The sequence below is a fragment of the Vipera ursinii genome (assembly GCF_947247035.1).
Source record: "Vipera ursinii genome assembly, chromosome: 4".
NCBI classification, from domain to species: Eukaryota; Metazoa; Chordata; class Lepidosauria; order Squamata; family Viperidae; genus Vipera; species Vipera ursinii.
This window is the reverse complement of record NC_139514.1, coordinates 98,958,297-98,979,209: the sequence shown is the minus strand read 5'-3', so window position 1 is coordinate 98,979,209 and position 20,913 is coordinate 98,958,297. Positions and strand designations below refer to the sequence as shown.

Genomic DNA, 20,913 nt, shown 5'->3' with positions numbered 1-20,913 from the left:
TGTTCTGCAATCAGGTTGAAGTTGGAAAGAAACATCCTTGTTTAGAAAAGGGGGAAAAAAAGCAATTGCCGAAACCCGGGATCGAACCAGGGACCTTTAGATCTTCAGTCTAACGCTCTCCCAACTGAGCTATTTCGGCAGTTGGTCAACATTGTTTCCAGATGAACTAAAAAAAACTTGATTCTTTTCTGCTGAATTTATTGATCTCTACGTTATACCTAAAATAATATATACTTAATATAATATATACTTTATATATATATATGTAAAATGTATATACAATTGGATATTGTTTCGTCCAGCGCAACTTCTCCTTAATTAGCTGATTCTTCCACTAATAACAATTTGCATGCCAACAGTTGCAAATCACTCGGGGTTTTGCTGTTGTTTTTTTTGCAAGGCTGGTTTCCCAACGCTTGCAAAGACACGGGCTATCTGGAAACTCACGTTCTTTAGAAGATTCTCAAATTCATGATACAAATCTCACAGCTTAGCCCTACTGCCTCGTTTAGCCAGTAAAAACAAATGGCACAATTGGCACGGGTATAAATATAATAACTCGGAGAACAGTTCTAGCCATCCGAATTCTACCACTAGCAGTCTTGAATTAAGTATCACTGCAAGTTGCAATGGAACCGCAGCTGTATTCTTATGCAGGAAGGGTCATATAAGAGCAATGGAAAATGTTCCTCTTGAGCAAAAGAACTTGCTTTTCCATCTGAATCTCGGTGCATGAAATCGGCTGCATTGTCCCCGTCCATGTCCACAGGGCGCTTCTCCGCCCCCGTCCTTGCTCAGTCTCTTGCAAGATGTTCCTAGCAAGATGTTTACCTTTTGGGCGGAGAGCAAGAAGTTCGTCTATCAGGCCCTCCCTTCAACCGCCTACTTCTCGGAGCGTCTCGCTCTCCAGGCAAGATAATCCAACGATCTGGTGGGGGCTGTCTTACATTACAGATATTACATTACTTTCATTGTCCTTCTTTACAGCCACCAGTTGTCAAGATCGTCTAGAGCAGGGGTCTTCAAACTTGGCCCTTTTATGACTTGTGGACTTCAACTCCCAGAATTCCTCAGCCAGGCACGCTGGCTGAGGAATTTTGGGAGTTGAAGTCCACAAGTCATAAAAGGGCCAAGTTTGAAGACCCCTGCTCTAGAGCAGAATATCTCAGAAACTTTAAGCTGAGTGGGCTACAATTCCCAGAATTCCCCAGCCAGTGCTTAATGGAAGGGAGGGTTCGCTAGCTTAAAGTTCCTGAGGTTGAGAAATTCTGCTCTAGACAATCTTGACAATGGGTAGCTGTAAAGAATGACAATGAAACTAATTTTATTTCATGTGTATATAACAAAATCATCCATATTTTTTTTAAAAAAGAAACCAACTAAAAATACAAATTAGGATGAAAATTTATCTTATATATTTTTATAATTGCCAACAGTTGCCTGGTTTGCTAGTGAATACACTACTGTAGTATCTGTGCAAAATATTATGTATGATATGACAGTCTCTACTTACTTGCTCTTTTATTAACACATGTATAGCTGCATCCATCAATTGGAAGAAAATATTGCCTTTTTAAAATCAAATACATTTCCAAAAACCATTTCTTGACATCTGGAATAATATTACATTTCCAATTACTGTGATTCTTTATTCCCCAACCTGGCCTAATAGAACATAATTCCTCATAAAAATTCCAAGCTTTGGTACATAATTCAACATTACATTAACATCTTTAAATTTTAAAGCTTTTCCCCATAATTCATTCAGATGCTGGATTCAGTTCCATTGGAGGTTAGTGGATTTCACACACAATGACCACTCACTTTTCTTTTAAAAAGGACAAATATACACACAAAACCAGCAAATTACTGTACTGTATCATTCTTTGAGCAATTTCAGCTCTAGAGTTACTCAGCCAAGTACCAGCAGTTAGATATATTGAAACCCAAGTAAAAAATGAGAATATCAACTTCTTCCATTAATTGTTTTCCATTTCAGCTTGGCTGAAATGTTTTTTATTCCAGAAGTGTTTTCAGGCTTGAATTTAACTTTGTAATTATGAAAACCTGGATGACATTCTGAACCAGTATACCTATCGTCGATGCTATGGCTGGGGATGATGAAAGAGAGTACAACTGGCATTTGGGCCAAGAGTTTAGGGAGTATTTTCCTGCTGCTTTTACCTCAGGCATCACAGGTTACTTCTTGCAGCTATTTTAATCCTTGGAAACCACTTAATCACTGTTGCAAGATTATTTGAACATTTAATAAACTTTTATTGTCCAAGTACATGTGTACATTGAGATTAGATGAGCCTCCCCCCCCCGTGCTCCCTCCCCCCAACACACAGTGACAACAAACCCTCCATCCTACCACACCATGTGAACCAACTACGCCACACACCGGCCTCCCAAGTCAATTCTGCATAAGTTCAGAGATTATATCCCATTCAAAAGCCTAACAGCCCACGGATAAAGGCTGTTTTTCAGCCTGTTGGTACGGCTGGCTATACTCCTATATCTCCTACATGATGGTAGGAGAGTAAAGAGATCTTGTCCATACCCCAGAAGTCTACAGTAGATCTATTAAGTACAACAGATAGAATTTTTATTTAAGCTTTTTCTGTAGGAGGGTTAGTTTTGGACCGTTTCCAAATTGCAATCATAATTTTGTTTTGACCATGAACATGCTATGGAGAAAATAGCATATACTTTTCAAGCATTTCTGGAAATGGTGTTATTGCTGTAGTACATTCAATTGATACACCAATTATACGGTTATTACTTCTCAAGGGTGGTGTGGCACTCTCTCATCCATATAGATTCTGCCCCTTCAATCAGGTCAACTAGAGAGGGCCTGATTCAGATCTTGCCCTCATCAAAGTGAGGAAAGCATGGGCAAGGAGGCTTCTACATCATGGAAAACACTGCCCAAGACCTCCTGTTTTCAGCAAACATTTTAAATGCTTTTAAGCAGGCACTTGAATGGTTTTAATGCTTAATGAGGATGGGGGATTTTTTGTTTGTATCATGTGGTTATTTTTAGTAATTAGCATATAGGGGAACACTGCTTTTTTTTTTCTTCATGCTGTCCCAGTATTTGATTCCTGTGGTATAAAATGTTACTACATATAACTTTTATCCTAACAAATAAATGGCTCCATTTCCCTGTGATGATGCGCCTCAAATAAGTTTTAATGAGCATTTAGGTTTTTTTAGAAAGTATCTAGAAAAAGTCCTTAAAAGTCACACATTTTTATACCAAATTCAGAAGTATTACAGGAACTGTCAAACCATACAAACTTTGCAACGTGGTTTAAAAGGATCATTGTTCTTTAAAACTAAGCAAACCATGACCCTTTTTAATCATGTTGCAAAGGTTTTACATGTGAAGCTGAAGGTTTCCAAGAGATGCAAGCATTATTTCAGCATTCTTCAGTGAAAATATAATTTACATGCTAGAATGGGCTGACACTATTCTTACATGTTTATTTTGACGCTGGAAACTGGAAACCAGGAAGCCAATAAATGCATTTTGAACCAAAAGGAAGAAGTGATCCCACACATACTTTATCTCAGAAACAACCATAAATATGCTTATGAACCTTGAAACACTAATTACCCTTAAAGGAATCTAGTAATTTATTATTTCATACAGAATATTTTATAAAACAAACATAAAATATAATTGAAACATATTTTATTCTGTTAAAATATGACTTGGTTGTCTACAAATCATAATTTCTGTTGAGCAAGTAGAAAAAAATCTTATCTTTTCAGTTAGGCTCTCAGCACAGGACAGTATTTTCAAAATGAACAGATTACTAATGTCCTCTGGTAAACCATGATGAAGAGTATGCCTACCCCTTAAGTATAAAATTTTGTCTAAATTTTAATACTGATAATACAATATTGTAACAATACAAAGAGCTACTTTAAAGTGCACTTTTAAAGGAAAAAACGTTATTGTCTTGAAATGTCATTTTAAAGCTTCAGTACTGGAGTGTTCATGAAATTATTTTGGCCCCAAAGAGGATTACATTGAGAGTTCAAAATTTCCATTCTAAGCTGCTGATACTTGTTTTGTGAATACAATACACCTTCAACTTCAACCACTTCATTTTTTTTTCATGTGTTCTTGAGGTAGTATGATTTCCTCCCCCCCCCCCACTTTCCAGCTCTGATGCATACAAATTCATACAGATTCTCCAGCAACAGGAAATGGTTCCAAAGCCTTTTCTGGATTTTTCCAGTTGTGGAAGTTCTCTTGATACCATTCAACTAGGATTAAAAACAAAACAAATAAGTTACACCATAAACACTCTTTTAAGGTAAATCCATGCCAATTTTAAAAAATTAAATGAAATTAGTCACTAACAACCTACTTACAACCTTACACCGGCACTAACAGCTTATAAGGGTTCTCTGCTTATTAGCAACTTTTCAGCAATTTTTAGTTTGAAGTAGGTTCTCATATAATGATGGAAAAAAATATTATGCTATAAAATCATGGCTGTACTCGGCAGTTGCTGGCAACTCCAACTCTTGCTTGGGATCAACCTGAAGCAGCCCACCATCCCAGGAAAAGACAGAACAGTTTTCAGGAATTCCCATAGCTACTATGCATGTGCTGATGATTATGATGAAGCTGAACACATGGAATCATGCAAGTAATAAGATAAAATGTATCCTGTTCAAACAAAAATGCTGCCTGTAAAATATATACGGTAAATAAGAATTGGCTGATTTCTGCTGTTCTTATAACTTAAGCACTGAGTTTCTGCAAATCTAAGACATGACAACTGGACAACTAAAACCCAGGATTTAGTAGTCATGTTGCCAAACATAATTGCTGCTCTGAAACAGATCATTTGTGCTCAGAATTCAGATAAAATTAATCTCTCAAAACTCAAAAGCAAGTTTAATTAAGTTCCCCACTATAGAAACTGCAACTTTAACTAAGCCTGTGACAAATTAGTGTGTAAATTATGTGCATTTTATTTTCCAAATTAGCTTATGATGGCTATTCATTTCCATTCTGCCCCTTTCCCAGTTCAGTGTATAGATAACGTACTTGTTTTCTTGATTCCTTCCTTCCAAGAGACCTTGGGTTTCCAGCCTAAACTATACATTTTTCCAGAATTCATTGGGTATCCCATGTCATTTGTAGGTCTTAAAAAAAGAAAAAGTTTTTTTCAACAGAAACATTTTATTTCCAGCAGCATCTATATCAGCTATCATCATAAAGGCATCTTCCTTTGGCTCAGCCCATAAGTTGAAGACCCTTATATATTGTTTCACAAGTTCTTTACAGCCCTCTCTTAGCGGTTTATAGAATCAGCATATTGCCCCTAACAATCTGGGTCCTCATTTTACCAACCTTGAGTCAACCTTGTGCCAGTGAGGATCGAACTGCTGGCAGTCAGCAGAATTAGCCTGCAGTACTCCATTCTAACCACTGTGCCACCACGGCTCTTAAATCATACCAAACCAGATTTAAATCAATTTGGAGAATCAACCCTATCTTTTCTATTATATTTCAGAACATTTTGCAAAAAATGTAAGAAATGTTAAGAAATCCCAAAAAGCATGTTTGAAACTTGTCATGTCTACTTTAAGGAGCTCATGGAATCCTCAGAATATTCTTGGTTAAACTAATTCTTAAGGCATCAATCAGTTTCAGGATAAGTAATTTAATACAAATGACCCCACATTAACCACGTCAGATACATACTCGTACTCTTAAATTCATATACTAACTCCCACCACTTATCAGTAGAGGCATTTATGTTGTAACTTAATAAGCAGAGAGAAAAAAAAGATGTTTCTGAAACTATAGTTTGTTTTACAAGAAGCTCAGCTGTGTGGCAGTACTTAATTACATTGCTTCAAGCAACTATTGCCCAATAAATTTGTTGGATAAATCTGATTTATTTAACTACAACTCTAAGTGCCAGCCTCTTCTAGAAAATCAAAATATTACTTAACATTAGAAATGCCTCGACTCAACAACTCAATGTCTCAACTGAGTCATCTATCTATATTATTAATTCTTAAATTGTGTCTACCTCTGTTTTTTTTTTTTTTTTGCTAAAGGGATGTTGAAGAAGGGGGAAAACAAACAATTCTAAGCTAATAGGAGCTATTTTTTCAATTTCTGTATCCAACAAGCTGCTGAAAGTTGAAGATGGCACTGGAATCTTTAGAGGCAATTATCGCCAAATCAGCACCCAATATCTGCTAACAACCATACATGTACACTAGTAATTCCCAATCTCTTTGATGTTTCCAAGCTTTTATGTAGTCTAATCCTTACAGATTATCCTTTTCATTTGAAATTGGTTTCATACTTTTTAATTCTTCATCTTCCAACTACACCCCATGCCTTATTGTTCATTAAGATGAGTCACTCTTCATAAACATTTCTAAATATCAGTACTCTTTAGAATGAACAGACAATGCGTAATTTTTGTTGATTGCAAATCGCTCCTTTTCAAGAATCCCCATGGAAGATGGTAATTTTGCTAATCTTTTAAAACGAGATGGGGCAAGTAATTAACAAAAACTGAGACCACAAGCAATAAAACAGAAACAGGAGAAAAAAACCCAGACCTTATTTTAAGACAACGTGCTTATTATGAAACAGAACTGTTAAAAAGAGAATTGTAAAGTAAACATACTTCCCTATTCCACACAAAGAAATGTATTTAATCTCCCTTCAGAGATTGAATCTTTCCCAGTTTGTAAAATCTAAAACTTGTGGCTGGGGAAAATTAGTGTCAATACAAGCCTTTAGACTTTCATCTGTGAGACAAAGAGTGTTTCAATCTACAGCTTTTCCCTCAATCTTAGAACTGAAGAGGTGGCCAGGAACCAGTTTAGTATTATGCAGAAATGCCTTCCCATCTCCCATTGGAAGACTAACAAAAAAGTGGGATTATCATGACTAAATGTGGCAAGTTGCCTATAGACCTCCCTGCTTTTTTTCTGCTCTGGGAAAGGAAAAGTAGTGCACTAAAGCTCCATGCTGTTTTCTCAATACAACAAAACCATCCCACAAAGGAACGGACTTCGGGATTCAGTGCATCCACATTTTCTCAGAATTGACAGAGTTATGTGTCTAATTCTTTGACAAAGAGTAATGTTTAAGAAGATTATTAAAAAAGAAAGCAATCCCAACAAATGATTGGAAATGAAGCCTACTCATCATTGTCTTACCTGTCTTTAACATAATCCATCCAGTATTCTATCTCAGCTTCTGAACTAGTATTTTTAATCTGACAATGAAGAAAAGATGCATATTACCAAGTAAATATTTGACAATCTTGATCTGATTAACCTTCTTTGAATAGATATTTCAATGAATAATTGGAACAGCTTTTATTGTACATGGATTTATTATTAATGCACTTTAATCAGGACTAACACCAGAATTCTTCCAATCATAATGTTCTAACTTATGAAATTACAGAATTACAATTATTCAAAAACAGTATCTAATGGGAAGACACAAAGGGGTAGATATGATCCTATTTTTCTATTGTGGAACTATGTTGTGGGCAGTCTCACAATGGCTACTCGACTTCAAAAGTTGCAACTAGTTGAAAAGAGATGACTAGAGGTAGCCCTTGACGTACAACCCAAATTGAGACCAGATTTACCCATGACTGGGTCGATGAGTAATGTCATTAAGCAAGATGCCCACATAGAATCATAAGGCTGGAAGGGACTTTGGAGGTCTTCTAGTCCAACCCTTGCACCCATTATGGATAGATTGGAGTCCTGGGTAGGGAGCACGGAGTGCCTTGGGGGGGGGGAAGGCCCTGGAGACCCTTTGTTGGACTACAGGTTTGGAGTTAAAATCCTGAAAATTTTAGCTCCATTCCTGCAGGACTTTCTTTCCCTTCTGTCCACTGCATAACTTCAGTGGACCAGCTATTATAACAGACAAGTCATCTTCTCCCTCAAGGGAGAATCTGAGGATCTTTATTTTTATTTGAGCAAAGATCTACATTCCACAGGAAGGAGTGTGAATGACACAGGAGCCAAGAGCCAAGTTTCTCTTATACCTCCATAGTGTCAAGTATCACAATACTGATCTATCCCTGTGGTGTGTCATATGACTGCTTTTTTATTACAACATTTTAAACATTAAAAAATGAAGCAAAAAGAGATTTACAATGTCAAACAATTAAATAAAACCAAGATCTGTCTTAGTGAAATGCTCAAGTCGGCTCTTGCCCATTTTACTGTTATTGCCTAGGTCACCTATTTTCAATGTAATTATTACTCACAAGATGGATTAATTCCTTTGCAAGTTGGGTTATAGACATTGCAAAACTGGTTCCAATGTTGTAGATTTCACCTGGCTGCCCTTTCTTCAGAACAGTAAGGAATGCTTCTGCTACATCACTAGCATAAAGAAAACTTCTTTTCTGAAGTCCTGAACCATGAATACAACTGAAGGAAAACACAAAAGTAGATATTTTTTAATATGGATTATTAAAAACAAGGTCCTCACTGATAGCAGAATGGTCTAGTCAAGTTTTCAAGGAACAACACTCTGAAAAGCAGAAGAAACCTCTAAAACTTTCATTTTATTATTCAAATTGGTAGTCTTTGCTGAATAAAGTATGCAAAAAAGCAAAGTGCAAAGCAAATGATAACCCACAATTTTTATTAACAATAAAATTCCAAATCACACATAAAACATTACATTCCTAAACTACAGATTGCTGGGGATCGTGAAAGAGAAAAAGATTAATACACAGAGGCATACAGCTACCTCAACCAAGACTTTAGTAGTGAAAAACACAAAATAACAAACATGATCTAGCACAAATTCTATGACCTCTGCTGGTGGAAAAATATTAAAACACCCAAATACAGCTTCTCATTTGATCAAAAGCAATAACGCACACCAAAATAATCCAGGCTTTGAGTCGTTTCCCCCACCCTAATTGTTTATATTGCATATTCAACAACACTCAACAATTTCCCCACTCCATATTTTAATAAAGAATTGCATATATGGAAACATAATTATATGTATTTAAATGAAAATTAAATTAAAAACAGACCAAACTCCAAAGCTCTGTTCCCTTTTCTTAATATTAAAATTTCTTTAGCAATAAGAAGGGAACTAATTTTACAGGCGTATCCAATTTTTAGCCATATGTTCAGTTTTCAGAGTGTGACATCGCTTGTTTTCTTACAAACACAGTTTTTAAATGAGCAAGTACATACAAACATACATACATAGGTAACACATACCATTTTCTATTCTGCTGTAAGAGAGAAATGAATTTAGGAATAACCTAGGAAACAAAATGAACAATTATTAAAATTCATACTATTTTAAAACAGAAAATGATGCAGTTTCATTGCTACAAGTAAGTTCTCACTAATGCTAGCTGTCAGATCTGCCATCTTCAGCTTGGCACCTCGCTGTCATCCTGCCATCAATGGATGGGCGGGGGAGAAGTAGGCAATTGGCATGTAGAGGGTAGACGACCTACAAGGGAGGGGGGGACAGTTTTGACGAAAACCAGGTGTGTGAGAACCAACTTGTTCCAGTTTTCAAGGCCGCAGAGCCTGGGAAAGGAATGCAAATTGCATCAAGAGGCACCAAACATCTGAGCAGTTTCCTATATGGCACACCAATGGTTGAAGACAAATCGGTCAAGGGGGAAGGGCTGGGGAGAAAATCTGTAACCTTTTGTGCGGGAACCTTAGATCTAGCCTTGCTTTTGCTGCAACCACTACTCCTTAGTAAATTAACTTATCACTTCAATCAGATGGAGTCAAGGGTCTTTCTTTCCTAGGGACTTAGCTAGAGTAAGCCTGACACTAGCAATAAACATAAAAATCCCTACCCAGCAAAAAATTGCAGAGTTGTGCACCAGTATCAAGAAGGGCTTTCGTGCATGAGGCAGAAAGAATCTCAAGTCTAAGCTTGTAAGCCGCCCTGAGTCTTCGGAGAAGGGCGGGATATAAATGGAATTTTTAAAAAAGTCTTGTTTCAACTCTTAAGGCAGCTATTAAAAGGGAAAGTGGTGGCAAGTAACAGGCACACATCTACACAGTGGTGCTGCTGGAGTGAAAAAAAGGGCCTCCATGTGTAGAATCAAACCATAACAGAGTGCTCCTTATCTATCTGGAATTCTTAAAGTAGCAAAACCCATTTTCACATACTAGAAACGTGAGCTAGGTTAAAACATTCATGCTGTTAATTCTCTAAATTAAAATCTCAAAATATAGGCTAGACATAACAATGTTTTTAAATTGGGCTATTACTGGAGATAACACTAAGATAAATCCTCCTATAAGCAATTATTGGTGAGAGAGAGAGAGAGATTCACAAAAGTCCAATATTATCACTTTCTAGCCCAAGGATGGCCAGTAGGCAAGTTTGATCATATCCCACTCCAAAATAATTGGAAGTTAAGCACTGTGGTAACTGGAGACCCAGCTGGCTCTATAAATATTTCAACCTCTACCCATCAAAAATCTCAAAACTTCAGGCTGGACATAAAATGGCAAATATTCTACTCTGAACACAGATATCTCGTAATGATCAATCCTTTGGATAATTACTTCATCTGATAACAGATGAAGGTCCAGCTTTTGGTAAATTTTGCAGAGATTAAAAAATGCCCTGGGTATATGAGAAGATTGACCTGATCAAGTCTATATATTATATCTTGGCCATATCATGAATTGTCCTAAAAACAGTATACAGTTTGTCACTTTTTCATGGAACATATTTCCATGGTAAACTACTGTAGCAGAGTTGGGGTGAGAATGGGGCCAGCTGAGAAGCTTTGCAGGAGCCCTGCCGATTAGGCAGGAAGATGAGGAGCTCCAGCAGCTGCCATGGGTCTGGTGGCGGGGCATGGTTCAGAGGATGGAAGAAAAAGGAGGAAGCAGATGGAAGGAAGGAAGAGAGAAGGCTTGGTGGAGCTTGCCGTTCTGAGCCAGCTGATCGAAGAGAAAGAAGCTGGGGTTTTTGCATTTGCTTTTTTTGCTTTGTTACAGGCCGAGAGGGAGAGGGATAGAGTGAGAGTAGTTGCAGGAGCTGTTTGCTGGGAGAGGGAGAGGGAGAGAGAGAGAGAGAGGGAGAGGGAGAGGGAGAGGGAGAGGGAGAGGGAGAGAGAGAGAGAGAGAGAGAGAGAGAGAGAGAGAGAGAGAGAGAGAGAGAGGGAGGGAGAGGGAGAGGGGAGAGTGGCCGGTTGGAGCTGTTTACCTGAAGAAGGCAAGGCAGAGACAGAGAGAGAGGGGATGACAGTGCCTGGCTGGAGCTGTTTGCTTGAAGCAGGCCAGGCAGAGAGAGAGAGAAGTGGGGAAAGGTGAAATTTTATTGTTTCTTTTTCTTTCATTGTGGGCAGGCCAGATGAAGAGAGGGAGAGAGGGTAGTTTGGGGACTTTTAATTCCTTTCCCACGTTGGAGTAAGCTAGGCAGAGGGAGTTAGGGAAGAGTTTGACAAACGTCTTTTTAGTGGGAGGTAAGGGTTTTTTTTCTTTATAGGATTAGCTGGGGGAGATAAAAAGGGATTGCATGGAGTGAGGTCAGAGAGGGGTGAGGAGAGCGGGCAAGGGAGACCTCTGCCAGCGCCAGAGATTGGTTGCCATCATTCTAGGCAAGTTGTTGTCATCAAAGACAGATTAACATCATCCTGGGCAAGTTGTTGCCACCAGAGACTGGCTGCCATTGTTTTAGGCAAGTTGCTATCACCAAAGACTGACTGCCACCGTTCTGGGCAAGTTGTTGCCCCCAGAGACTGATCGCCATTGTTTTGGGCAAGTTGCTACCACTAGAGACTGACCACCATCGTTCTAGGCAAATTGCCATCAACAGAGGCTGATTAACATCATTCTGGGCAATTTGTTGTCATTAGATTGACCACCATCTTCCCTGTAAGTTCTTATTGCCTGAGATCAACCACCATCATCCCACGTGAGTCACCGCAGAGACAGCGACCATCACTGCCCCATGTGCGTGGCTGCCAATCATGACTGAATACTGCCATGTTACGTACCCTGTTAGGCAGAGGCACCAATGTGAGAGACCTCTTTGGGCTGGTGGCCACTTTTGGAGGGAAGGTCAGGAGGGCCCGGACCTAAGGGGACCCTATGGGGGTGGCGCTACACTATAAATGTTTAAGAAAGTAAAAAGTAAAAAGAACTTGATTTAACTTACTTTTTCTGGAAACTGATGGGGTCCATAAACGTTGCTGCTCCGTGTGATAACCACTGGAAACTTTAACGTATACATGACAACTGTATTAAAATGAACCCAGTCAAAACTGCTATTAATGAACTAACATGAGTGATATCCAGTTAAACCCATTCCTGACAGCATAATTCCTATTGCCAGAACAGCAACAATCCCCTTACAGTTTTTTTGCTTCCTCAGATTCTACTGCTAAGGACTGATATCAATGAAAGAGAATATGTCAGCTGCCACCTTAATGCTTGCTTCTGTGTCACTATATGGTGACAGTCTGCCATGGACTCTGGGGAGGGTGGATGGAAGGGTGGATGCTTGGGGGAAAGCGAAAGTACTAACTGCTGTATCTCCCTGAGACACTGCTTTAAGGTTACCTGGCTGGGAGAAGAATGCAGCTGCATATAAACCTCCGCTTGAAGTGACCGTTCTGAAAACATCTTGCTTGAACCTGATAAGTCACTGGGGGGTGGGGGGACATCAGCGATCGGAGACGGTTAAGGATGGGAAAAGTTGAAGTTAGGGATTTTGCAGTGTGAATTTCAGTTCTGGCTGTGCACTACTGCAATGCACTTGACTTCTAATAAAACTGTACCTTTCTCAACAAATCAAGCCAAGAATCGTTTCCATTTAAAGGTTTACATTTGTGGCAGTATATCTGTAGTTCAGGTTTGAAATGAGAGGTCCTTGATACTCTGAGCTTGGTTGTTTTCTTGCAGACGTTTCGGTAACATCATCAGTGCTAGTACTGATATTAAGGACTGATAAACAAGTGCACTCAGATAATGCCTGACTTCACCCATTATTTTTTGCCAACAGAACAACCAGAAAACATACATTGCTGAGGCAGAAAGGCTAACATTAAAATGGTACATTTAGCAGAAGAATCTAACTTGATCCACTGCACCTAAACTAAAGTGAAAGCCCAAGGAACAAGTTGGTTTCTAAAAACAGGCAAGCAATCTAGGGCCCCTAAGCTACACGTAACTTCTAAATCTGCTTCCAGACAAGTTGTTAAAAATTAGTGGTATGGTTTCTCCCCACTGGCAGGCAAACAATAGTAGAAAACTATAGTATAAACTTAAAAAAACTTTCATATAGTTTTAAAATACTCAGATCTTCCCCCATGCTAAACGAAAGCCACAATCTCACCCTGGCATAGGGTGAGGTTGAGGTGGGTCCCAACTTCCTCCTAATAAGGGTGGCCTCCAAGTTACCCTCCATGGCATAATTCACTAGCTTTAGCACTCCTTTTGTTATGTATTTGCATCTCTTTGGACATAAACAGATAATTGATAGAAGCTTTCACAACCCCCAATGTCATTTCTGCTCACCTGATATTTTTCCCAGTAAGATTGGACAAAGCATTCAGCTGCTGCCTTAGATGTCGCATAAGGATTTGTGGGTTGTTTGGGTGAAGATTCATCAAATTCCTGCAGCAAAAGTTTACATAAAATAAATTTTAGCAGATACCAGTGAGTTACAAATGGCTCCAGTCAACTAGTATAAGTAACTCTTAATACCGGCAAAAAGTGTTAAGTATCCAGTTGCCAAATATATACAGGTAGTTTCAGGTTGTGACCACTCATTCAGCTACCATTCAAAGTCACAATGGTGAACAAATGGTACTTAGGACCAGTCCTGAGAGTTCTGACTATCATACCGAGCTGCAGTCGTAGGATTGTGATTTCTGATGTTCCCTGCCATCTTCCTGCCAGCAGGAAGTCACAATCCTTTGAGATCCTTGCCTAATGACGCACACCTAACAATGGCCAGAACTGCTGCTGCTAACTGATATGGTCACAACATCACATAGTGATGGAAATTCTGGTCCCAACTACTGTAGTAACCTCAAGACTACCTCTACTCGTAATTTGTTCTGCTTACTTGTACATCAAATTACAAGTATACACACAAATGGACATCTTCAATGCCTTTTTTATAGGAAACAACATAAAGGTTTAAAATACTGATATTTCTTTATAAGAGTTTGCAGCTGTAAAATCAACCTGACCCACACAGAAGAACAGGCAAGAGATTTCAACCTATAATAGCTCACCTTATCACAACTCCCTCCATAAACTTCATCAGTGCTGACATATACAAATTTTTCCACATTAGCCTTATAAGCAGCCCGAAGTAGAATGTACGTTCCATAAACATTAACATAGTTGAACTCAAGTCTGTGCCAAAATGAAAGATCTACATTTTCAGTCAAAAAGAATAAAGAGGGTGTCACGTTGGCAACTGAAAACAAGTACAATCCTTAACAGAATGCTTAGATAGAAAAAATGTGTTATTCCCCAAACATCACACAACACAATGCTTCTAAAAATGTTAAGGCTGCAACCTGATAGCCCACAGAAGCATAAAGCAAGCAGCTGAGAGCATTTCTCTTTCTTTGTGAGCAGAGAGGAAGAGCTGTGTTCATAAGCCTCCCAACTTTGGACAAAGAAATCCTAGATAATGCCTCAGACACATATCTTAAGAGAACACTGGAAGTCTAGATAAGTGGAGCTTATGCATAATAGCATTATTACATTTTAAATAATGTGTTATGCTTATGTTTTGGAGAGGTTGTCTTGGTTTTTAAACAATTAAAAAGCCAGAAAAAAATCTCTTAAATAAACACATAGCACTTTAGGTTGAATAGCCAGATATTCTAAAATTGATTGTCAGACTTAAAAGCATACAAACAGGGAAAGCATATCGTATTTATCGGCGTATAACACGCACCGGCATATAACATGCACCTCATTTTAAAAAGGAAATTTCAGGAAAAAAACTTAAATTTCAAATAAATAACTATGGGTCATTAACATTATATCGGCATATAACACGCACACATCATTTGCCCCCTATTTTCAGGAAGAAAAAGTGCGTGTTATACGCCGATAAATACGGTATTTAAAATTATTATTACAGGACAGAATCTAATGCAGAATTAAGCATATTAATCTTAAAAAGTGCAATGTCTGTGCCAGATGTAGCCATGATCCTTTCAAAAAATTTCTTTTATGAATTGGTACCTATTTAGTTCCCTTTCCACAACCATCAGAACTAAAGACCCTATTTTAAAAAGTAATCACTTTCAAATATTCCAATAAACATAACATAAATAACTGAATCCATGAAAAATAAAGCTGTGCTGCACTTAGATTTAAGCCTATGCCAAATAAAAATTCTAATGACTAAAACAGACTCTCTACAAATTGCTCTACTTAATCTATATAATCTAGACTTCAACAGGGTTCAACCACTGGCAAACTGCAATGTTTCAGTCTCCACCACCAGCCACATCATAATACACAGCTTATTACATGAAGTATTAGCTCTGTCCTTTGCACAAAACCTGGAAGCTATTGAAGAATGCTTTATCAATCCTGCAAGATGGTGACAATTACAGAGATATGCCATGCTCACCTACATGCGTTTGAGCTGCAAAATGTAACACTATATCAATTTTCTCAGTCTCAAATAATTCTTTTATGAAATTGGGTTCACAGATGTCTCCCTAATAAAGAAAAAGGGAAATAGAAAATGAGCACGGAACAGCAAGTTATTTTTTCCAATGGTAAGCATTTGATATATAATTGGTATATAATTTTATAGAAAATTGCAGGCTTTCATCTCAGTTTTCATCTTATAATAATTGCACAGTAGAATCAGAGAGCTGGAAGGGGAGATTTTACACCAATTCCAGCTTGCTTAGTACAGGAATCTAAATTAGGATTAGTATCGTTCTGTTCTCTCTTCTCTCCCCAAATTTCTATCAAACCTAAATATAATCAGAACTTTAATCATATGACTTGATTTCCTATCACTGTTTATAATCAATAATGTTTCCAGTTTGGGGGGACACTTAAACTACAATGTCCAGAGCTGGCCACTGTACTCACAAGTGCAGTCTGACCAAAGCAGAATAAAACTGAACTATTATTTATTTATTTAATTGATTGATTTTATATACTGCCCTATTCCCGAAGGACTCAGGGCGGTTTACAGGGCAAATTAAACAATACAAATGAATACAATTAAAATAGAATTAAATTAAGACTAGCCCGCAATTAAAACAAATTAAAATTTAAAATTTTACCTTCCATGAAATGGAAATTATGCTTCTGGTAAAATAACCTAAAAATGTGTTTGCCATTTTAGCTCCCACATCATGTTGTTGACTCAAATCGACTACTATTCCTCAAGTGTTATTACCACGTCAGTATCCCCAGTCCTGTATTTGTACATTTGACTTGTATTCTAGGTGAAGAATTTTGTCTTTACCTGTTCACTTTCATTTTGTTATTTTAAACCCAACTCTCAAATTTACTCAAATCATTTTAATTATATTGTATATCCGCCCTAATATATTAACTTTGTCATCCAATTCTGGGTTATCTGAACATTTATTAATCTCTCCATCTTTTCACTCAAGTTATTAATAAATCTTCTGAAGAAGGTATGCCTGGGAATATGGCAGCCCACCTGACACCTTGTTTCACTATGATCAGGAACCACTGATGATCCCTCTTGTAGTCTAATTTGAGTCAACTATGTCCTGTCATGCCACCTAACATGCCGGAACTAAAGCTACAATCATTTGATTTTAAAAACCCAATGAATGCAAAAAGTTTGGTTTACCTGAACAAATTTGTAGTTCTCTTTCTCAGAAACTGTCTTAAGGTTTGTTAAGCTTGCACAGTAGTCCAGCTTAACAAAAAACAGAAAAGGAGAGAAAGTGAGAAAATAAATATTTTACATGAAAAGTTGCTGAAAACAAGACTTTTTCAGACCAAATGCTTTGACCCAAGAATTCTAACTTTTGCAGAAGCAGGTTTTTTTAAAAGCTCTGTGGTTTCATATGGACACAGGTAACAATGCTGATATTCCACTGCCAGTTGTCACCATTGCTGGGTAAAGGTATACACACTCTTGTTAAAATGCCAGATTTTTTGAGATGTAATAAAGATAAATCACTTCAGATTTTTTTTCCACCTTTAATGTAACATATAAGTTTTACAATTCAATTGAAAAACAAACTGAAATCTTGGGGGAGGGGAAATAACAATAAAAAGTACAATAATGTGGTTGCATAAAGGTGCATATACTCTTATAATACGGGGTGTGGCTGTGTTCAGAATTAACCAATCATATTCAAACTGATGGTAAATAGTAGTCAGTGCACACCTGCCATCAATTGAAACAACTCTGATCAAACCCATATAAACTTCAAGTGTGCATTAGGATTTTCTGACATTTACTTAGTTGCCTCTTACAGCAAAAGCCATACGCTGCAAAGAGCTTACAAAGAACCACAGGCATCTCATTGTTGGAAGGTATGAGTCAGGAGAAGGAAACAAAAAAAATCCCAGGGCATTGTATATGCATACTGTGGAACACAATCAACGAGTGGAGAAAATATGGCACAACAGTGACACTATCAAGAACTGAATATACCTGCAAAATTGATGAAAAAAACAAGAAGAAAATTGGTCCAAGAGGCTGCCAAGAGGCCTACAGCAACATAAAAGGAACTGCAGGGATTTCTGGCAAGTACTGATTGCATACCACATCTGACAATCTCCAGTATTCTTCATATGTCTGGGCTATGGGGTGGGATGGCAAAATGGAAGCCTTTTCTTACAAAGAAAAACATTTAACCCTGGCTACATTTTGCAAAAACCTACATCAAGCCTGACAAAACATGTGGGAAAATATGTTATGGTCAGATAAGGCCAAGGTTCAATTTTTTTGGCCATAATTATAAGAAGTATATTTGGTGCAAAAACAACATTGCAGATCACCAAAAGCACACCATACCTACAGTGAAGCATGGTGGTGACAGCATTATGCTTTGGGGCTGCTTTTCTTCAGCTGGAACTGGGGCCTTAGTCAAAATCCCATCAAGGAATTATGAACAATTCCAAATATCAATCAATTATGGCACAAGCTTCTGCTAAAATGTTGAAGATGAAGAGAGATTCCATCTTTCAACACAATGAACTAAAGCATATTCCAAATGAATAAAAGAATGGCTTTAACCAGAAGATCAAAGTTTTGAAAAGTATTAGTGTAAGGGTATTCTGCACACTTATGTAATGATGTTACTGTATCTTTTCTTAGTTTTATTTTTCCCCTTAAAAGTTTTTGTTTTTCAATTGAATTGTACAGTTTATATGTTACATTACATCTGTTATTTATTCATTAGCATTCAGTGTTGCTTGGGAAAATTGGATCAGGAAAAATGAATAGGTTTGCTATGAGTTTTTAGAAACTGAATAATACAAATTTTTATTCAGAAGCAGAAATTCTTTGATTTGAATGAATGATTCAGAATTCACAGGTTTGCTCAGTTATAAAAAATATGGGTATGTAAATGCATCCACTTGAATCACTATTAGCAAACCAACCTTTAGAACAAATTATACAGCCTTAGAACCTTAAGATTTCTCTCCCACCATGTTGTCAGTCAAACACTACAACTCTTTTTAAGATCATTCATTTAATTTAAATCAGTGGTCTTACCTTATCCAGATTAATGATCATATAGTTAGGATACTTTTCCACAAGGGAAACTATCACATGGGAAGCACTGTCAATTTTGGAAGAAAAAACAGAGATGGTCAATATGCAGAACTATACCAGGCTTTAATTTTTTTCTAAATCTTGTTCATGGACATCAACAGCTTTCCTCATTTTTTGCTCTGGCAGTAAGATCAGGAATTGTAAATCTTTTTCTCCTTCTCTCTTTTAAGCCTAAACTAAGATGTTTAATTGCCTCTCAATAAAAACTAAGAAATACACCATAAGTAATAAGTTTAATTTTTTTAGTTCTTTGAAAAATGCTTATAGGACACTTCAGTAATGGTACAATTTATTTTGATGTTCTTTAAACCATTTATATAAATAGATACTTTTGTGGGAAATAGCAAAACTTTAAATATGCAAGGTTATAGTCTATTAGAAAAATTTCAAATATTTTTCAGTCTCAAATATGGACCTTCAGAAGCGTATTGTAAGGAAAGGGTTTAATACAAAAGAAAATTAAAGTACCGGTACTCTGAGGAAATGTACAGTATAGAAAACAGACAAGACATGAGAGCATAGAAGTAGCCCTCACCAGGCAAACAACTTCCTTATAGGATTTCAAATGCATAATTTGAATCAGAATATTAGTGAAACAAATAGAAAAAAACTTTCCAGAAAAAGAAAAGCATCTTTTTACATCAGATGAAAAGAAATCTGGGAAAAAGAGGTAACTTATTATCTCTAGTCACTGGCTTTATTTTTAAAAAGATTATACCAAAAATTAGATGAGCAAAAAGGGAGAACTTATGCTGAAGTTCTAACCTGAACTGAATAAGCTTATTACTTGCACATGGTTCAGAAAGAACTGACAAGCAACTTACTGTGTTTAGGAATTTAGGAATTCAAAAGCAGACTTTTCTTCCTTTTCTTTATATGAAGGAAGCAATTCTAGCTTTGTTTACACAGCGGTTTTGAATATAAATATTGCACATGTATATTATTTTTTTACTTTTATATTAGTTCATAATATAAAATACAAAAGTACAAAAGAAAATAATAGGAAAATTAGAGGAGGGAAAAAAGTGTAGGAAAATTATGGGAAAAAGGTTGACTTCTGACTCCTTCTGGTGCAGTAGAATTAGTAACATCAAACCTCAACTTTTTACTTTTCCATAATAGTATAAACTAGCCATTTCTATAACAACAAACCTATCTAAATCGGTAAAACCCAAAGTTAAAAGTTTCATTTCCTCCCCCCCCCCCCGCCCCATCTCAATCACAAAGTCCAGACGCGGTTTTCAGGAGGTATATTTAAATTATTTCGGTAAGAACATAAACGCCTCGTTTTCAATCTTATTTTTTTTTATCATTTTCTAGATCCACTAAAACAAACCCTGTCCTTCCCGCTCCAAAAGCACCTTAAGGAGCAACTTTTTTTTCTCCTCGGCTTCCCTCTCTAGATGCCAACGTCTATGTTCGGACAGCGGAAACCCTTTAACGTTGGAAAGCCGGAAAAAGGTTGGAAAACCGGCCTCCCCGATCAGGAACTCACATGAAGCCGGCGCCTCCGGTCACCAGGACGCGCTTCGGCAACCCGCGCGGAGCCTCTGCAGCCCGCAAGACCCCCGCGGACATTCTCCCGCGGAGCCCAGCTCCACTTCCGCTCCTTACGTCAATTCCGTCCGCGGGAAGAGCGAGCTTGCTCGCGCTCGCGCTCGCGCTAGGCCCGGGGAGCCCGCGAGGCCCATTGGCGCCCGTTCCGGGACTTGTCACTTCTGCAACGGGGCGCCCGCGAGCCTGTAAGAGCTCTGGCCCCTGTCAAGAGCTTCTGAGTCCCACGTCGTTGCTGTAATACCGACCAGGGCTCTTTCAACAAGGCGGCACCAGGAGAAAGGGAAGCCAAACAAGAGGAGCAGATTCCACAAAAGCGTTGTCAGGCTGTGCTTTGGCCGGTTAAAAATGTCGTGGGAACCTAAACAATCAAATTTCTCAATAAACAGGCGGAGATATTCCGAACGGCTTGGTTGGACTCAGGAAGCTCTTCCAGCTGCTGACATAAAGCCAGCGTTTAACATGTTAAGGAGGAGACAAGGTTTCGAGGACTGGTGAGTTCATTTAGTATAATGGACTTACTATGTGACTTGCTGAGATGGAATAGCCTT

The 20,913-nt window shown here is 37.9% G+C and overlaps 1 protein-coding gene across 1 annotated transcript; it reads right to left on the bottom strand.

Annotated features, from left to right (window-relative positions):
* Positions 1 to 3,618: 3,618 nt before the first annotated feature.
* TGDS (TDP-glucose 4,6-dehydratase) lies at positions 3,619 to 20,409 on the bottom strand. Its single transcript, XM_083361712.1, has 12 exons — positions 20,304 to 20,409; positions 18,749 to 18,815; positions 16,865 to 16,933; positions 15,650 to 15,740; positions 14,286 to 14,428; positions 13,561 to 13,659; positions 12,200 to 12,259; positions 9,274 to 9,317; positions 8,295 to 8,460; positions 7,219 to 7,277; positions 5,075 to 5,172; positions 3,619 to 4,281 (listed from the first exon to the last, which is right to left on the bottom strand). Exons 1-12 carry the CDS (start codon positions 20,384 to 20,386, stop codon positions 4,196 to 4,198), a joined length of 1,065 nt encoding a protein of 354 aa, XP_083217838.1. The 5' UTR covers positions 20,387 to 20,409; the 3' UTR covers positions 3,619 to 4,195.
* Between the last annotated feature and the right edge of the window lie 504 nt (positions 20,410 to 20,913).

Coding starts and splice junctions, on each gene's coding strand:
- TGDS (XM_083361712.1), bottom strand. CDS start 20,386: ATGTCCGCGGGGGTCTTGCGGGCTGCAGAGGCTCCGCGCGGGTTGCCG. Junction 16,934..18,748: donor TGATCATTAATCTGGATAAG/GTAAGACCACTG, acceptor TTTTTTGTTAAG/CTGGACTACTGTGCAAGCTT. Junction 7,278..8,294: donor CAAAGGAATTAATCCATCTT/GTGAGTAATAAT, acceptor CTTCATTGTCAG/ATTAAAAATACTAGTTCAGA.